The 2,578-nt window shown below is 31.4% G+C and overlaps 1 protein-coding gene across 1 annotated transcript; it reads right to left on the bottom strand.

The window, feature by feature from the left end:
- Window positions 1-1,172: 1,172 nt before the first annotated feature.
- On the bottom strand, window positions 1,173-2,264 carry LOC133833896 (uncharacterized). Its single transcript, XM_062263498.1, has 2 exons — window positions 1,656-2,264; window positions 1,173-1,591 (listed from the first exon to the last, which is right to left on the bottom strand). The coding sequence occupies exons 1-2, from the start codon at window positions 1,785-1,787 to the stop codon at window positions 1,316-1,318; spliced, it is 408 nt and encodes a 135-aa protein (XP_062119482.1). The 5' UTR covers window positions 1,788-2,264; the 3' UTR covers window positions 1,173-1,315.
- Between the last annotated feature and the right edge of the window lie 314 nt (window positions 2,265-2,578).

Here is a 2,578-nt window from a genome sequence, read left to right as displayed (position 1 = left end):
CTATGGATAATCATGTTGTTTAAACCACTGCAGCAGAAAAGGCCAAGGTATAAGGAACTGGCGCAAAGAAGGAGTACCAGACTTGCAGGAGGAGGAGCCTAAACATGACAGAAGACCCTTTTTTTGGACATGGGATGCTTGGACTCATTTTGGATGTGGTTGTATAGCAAATGACATTTTGATAAGTCAGACAAGGAATATCATTTTGATAAGTCAGTGTACTGTATAGCATCTCAACATAATCAAATGTAATTTTTGTCAGTTATTTTGATACATTTGCAGCAAGAACAATTGCCTTTTTATTTATATACACTCAGATTGTAAGCATGATAAGTATTCAATGAAAATATTAGATCTGAGATAGCTTTATTGTGTTAAAAATAGACTCAAACAGACTTTGGACACTCAGAAATTTGTGTCTGAGAAATACCAGATTAAACAAGGTTATTTGATGTTATGTCCAATACAGAATACAATTACTTGGCATCATCTGGTGTGGGACAAACTGAATGTACCAAGGCATAGATTTATGGTTTGGCTAATCATGGTGGGGTGATTGCCTGTTAGAGAGAGGCTTCAGAGATTTCACATCTGTCGAGAGACAGATTGTGCTGTTTGTGGATCTGGTTTAGAAAATATTCAGCATCTGTTCTTTGAATGCTTGTATAGTAGTAGAGTTTTACAAGAAGTTAAGACATGGTTACAGTGGAAGACACCAGCTATCTCAATTCATGGCTTACTGAGTAATATAAGACATAACAAGCATAGCAGACTTAAAAATGGAGTTTTTACTGTCACATTGGCTGCTTTATGCTATCAACTTTGGCTCAACAGAAATGAGGTTTTGTGGCAATTTAGATGTAAACAAACATGTTCAATTGTACAGACCATAAAGAATGTGGTCAAATATAGGTTTATTGGAATTAGGTACAGGGAATTAGCACTTAGAGATAAGTCTTGGATTGATCATTTGTAATTAGAACAGTAAAGAATTTAGGCCTTTTATGGTGCTGTAGGTTGTAAATTTGTTGGTTTAATATACTATTCTCTAATTTACCAAAAAAAAAAAAACTATATAATTCAAATTCCATTTTTCATTAAACAACACATCACAGTTTAATTCATTAATTCTGTATGACCAATACATCTTGATTCAACAGGATTCAACAAGATTCAACAAGATGTTCCATTTGTTTTACTTTACAATAAAACAATAAGAAATAAACAACTATTGCTTACTTAATAAACAACTATTGATTCAGTAAGTCTAAAAGTTACATTAGATTTTTCAACAATGACTGCTTAATACTCCCAATTAAGAAATAAACAACATAACTAAGATGTACAAAACACACGAAAATATTCCAACACAAAAACAAACACCAGATTTCAAATCTCTTAACATCTTCAATATTGAACCAAGTTCTTCTTCTCTTTTTTCAGCCATAATCTGTAGTTGCTTAACATTATCTTCCATCTCCTCTAACCTTTTCAAAAACCCTCCTATTTCCTCCTTAAACCTTTCACCATGTACAGGGAATGATGGAGGGTCCACCCATCTGATAAATCCACACCCATCGACCTCATTCCTCTAAAATAAAAACAAAAATCAGAACCAATAATCCAAATCAAAGGAAACCAATAAATTTACAAACCTTGTATCTTGGGCAGCCATAGAACATTCTAGTAGAATTGTTCAATGTCCAAGTAGTGCGTAGTACACACTGAAACCCACAATCATAATTGGGTTTACTCCATTCGTCTTCAAACCTTCGACCACCATCCATGGAGAAATAGGCAGCAATAATTTATCTTCAAAGTCGGCAGAAAGGGGGAAAATTGAAACTAGGGTTCTAAGTTTGTTGTAAAAAATTCGGTTTATAACAAATTATTCTTATTTATTTTTGTTATTTTCTCTATAATATCCAACTTTAGAGTCCCACATGTCATCCCAAATTATGTAAAAAAAAGGCCACATCATCCTCCCGTTAAAAAAAATTAACGGAATTGGACGGAAGTCCTAATTTACATGACTGTGAATAGATCGGGGGGAATTTTTAACGGCCTGAAAAATTCGGGGGGCACAATAATACATATGTAATAATTCGGGGTGTAAAAGACCTAAATAGCCTAAATAAATATAACATTTTGTACAGTTGACCGAACCACTCACTAATATCACTTATTTTATACTTATTTTTTTAAGGTGATATTTTTATCTATATACAACTAAAATAAAGAAATTACACAATTAATACACTATATTATATTTACATTATACTATATAAAATATAACAAAATATGAAACATATCTTTGAATAATACAACCAATCAAGGCAATTTACACACACATATATATATATATACACACACTAGGTAAAAGCAACGTGCAATGCACGTTTGCTTAATTTTAAAGTTGTAAACATTGTATATAATTTTAATAAAAACTGGTTCATTATCTTTTTGAAAATATATATATTTTTATAATCGAATGAATTATAGTTCTATATTATATATAAATATTTATATTAATAATCTTTATATATATGACATCTAAACATAACGTTGACATAGATAT

This window comes from Humulus lupulus, chromosome 5 (assembly GCF_963169125.1).
Source record: "Humulus lupulus chromosome 5, drHumLupu1.1, whole genome shotgun sequence".
NCBI classification, from domain to species: Eukaryota; Viridiplantae; Streptophyta; class Magnoliopsida; order Rosales; family Cannabaceae; genus Humulus; species Humulus lupulus.
This window is presented reverse-complemented; position numbering and strand designations above follow the sequence as displayed.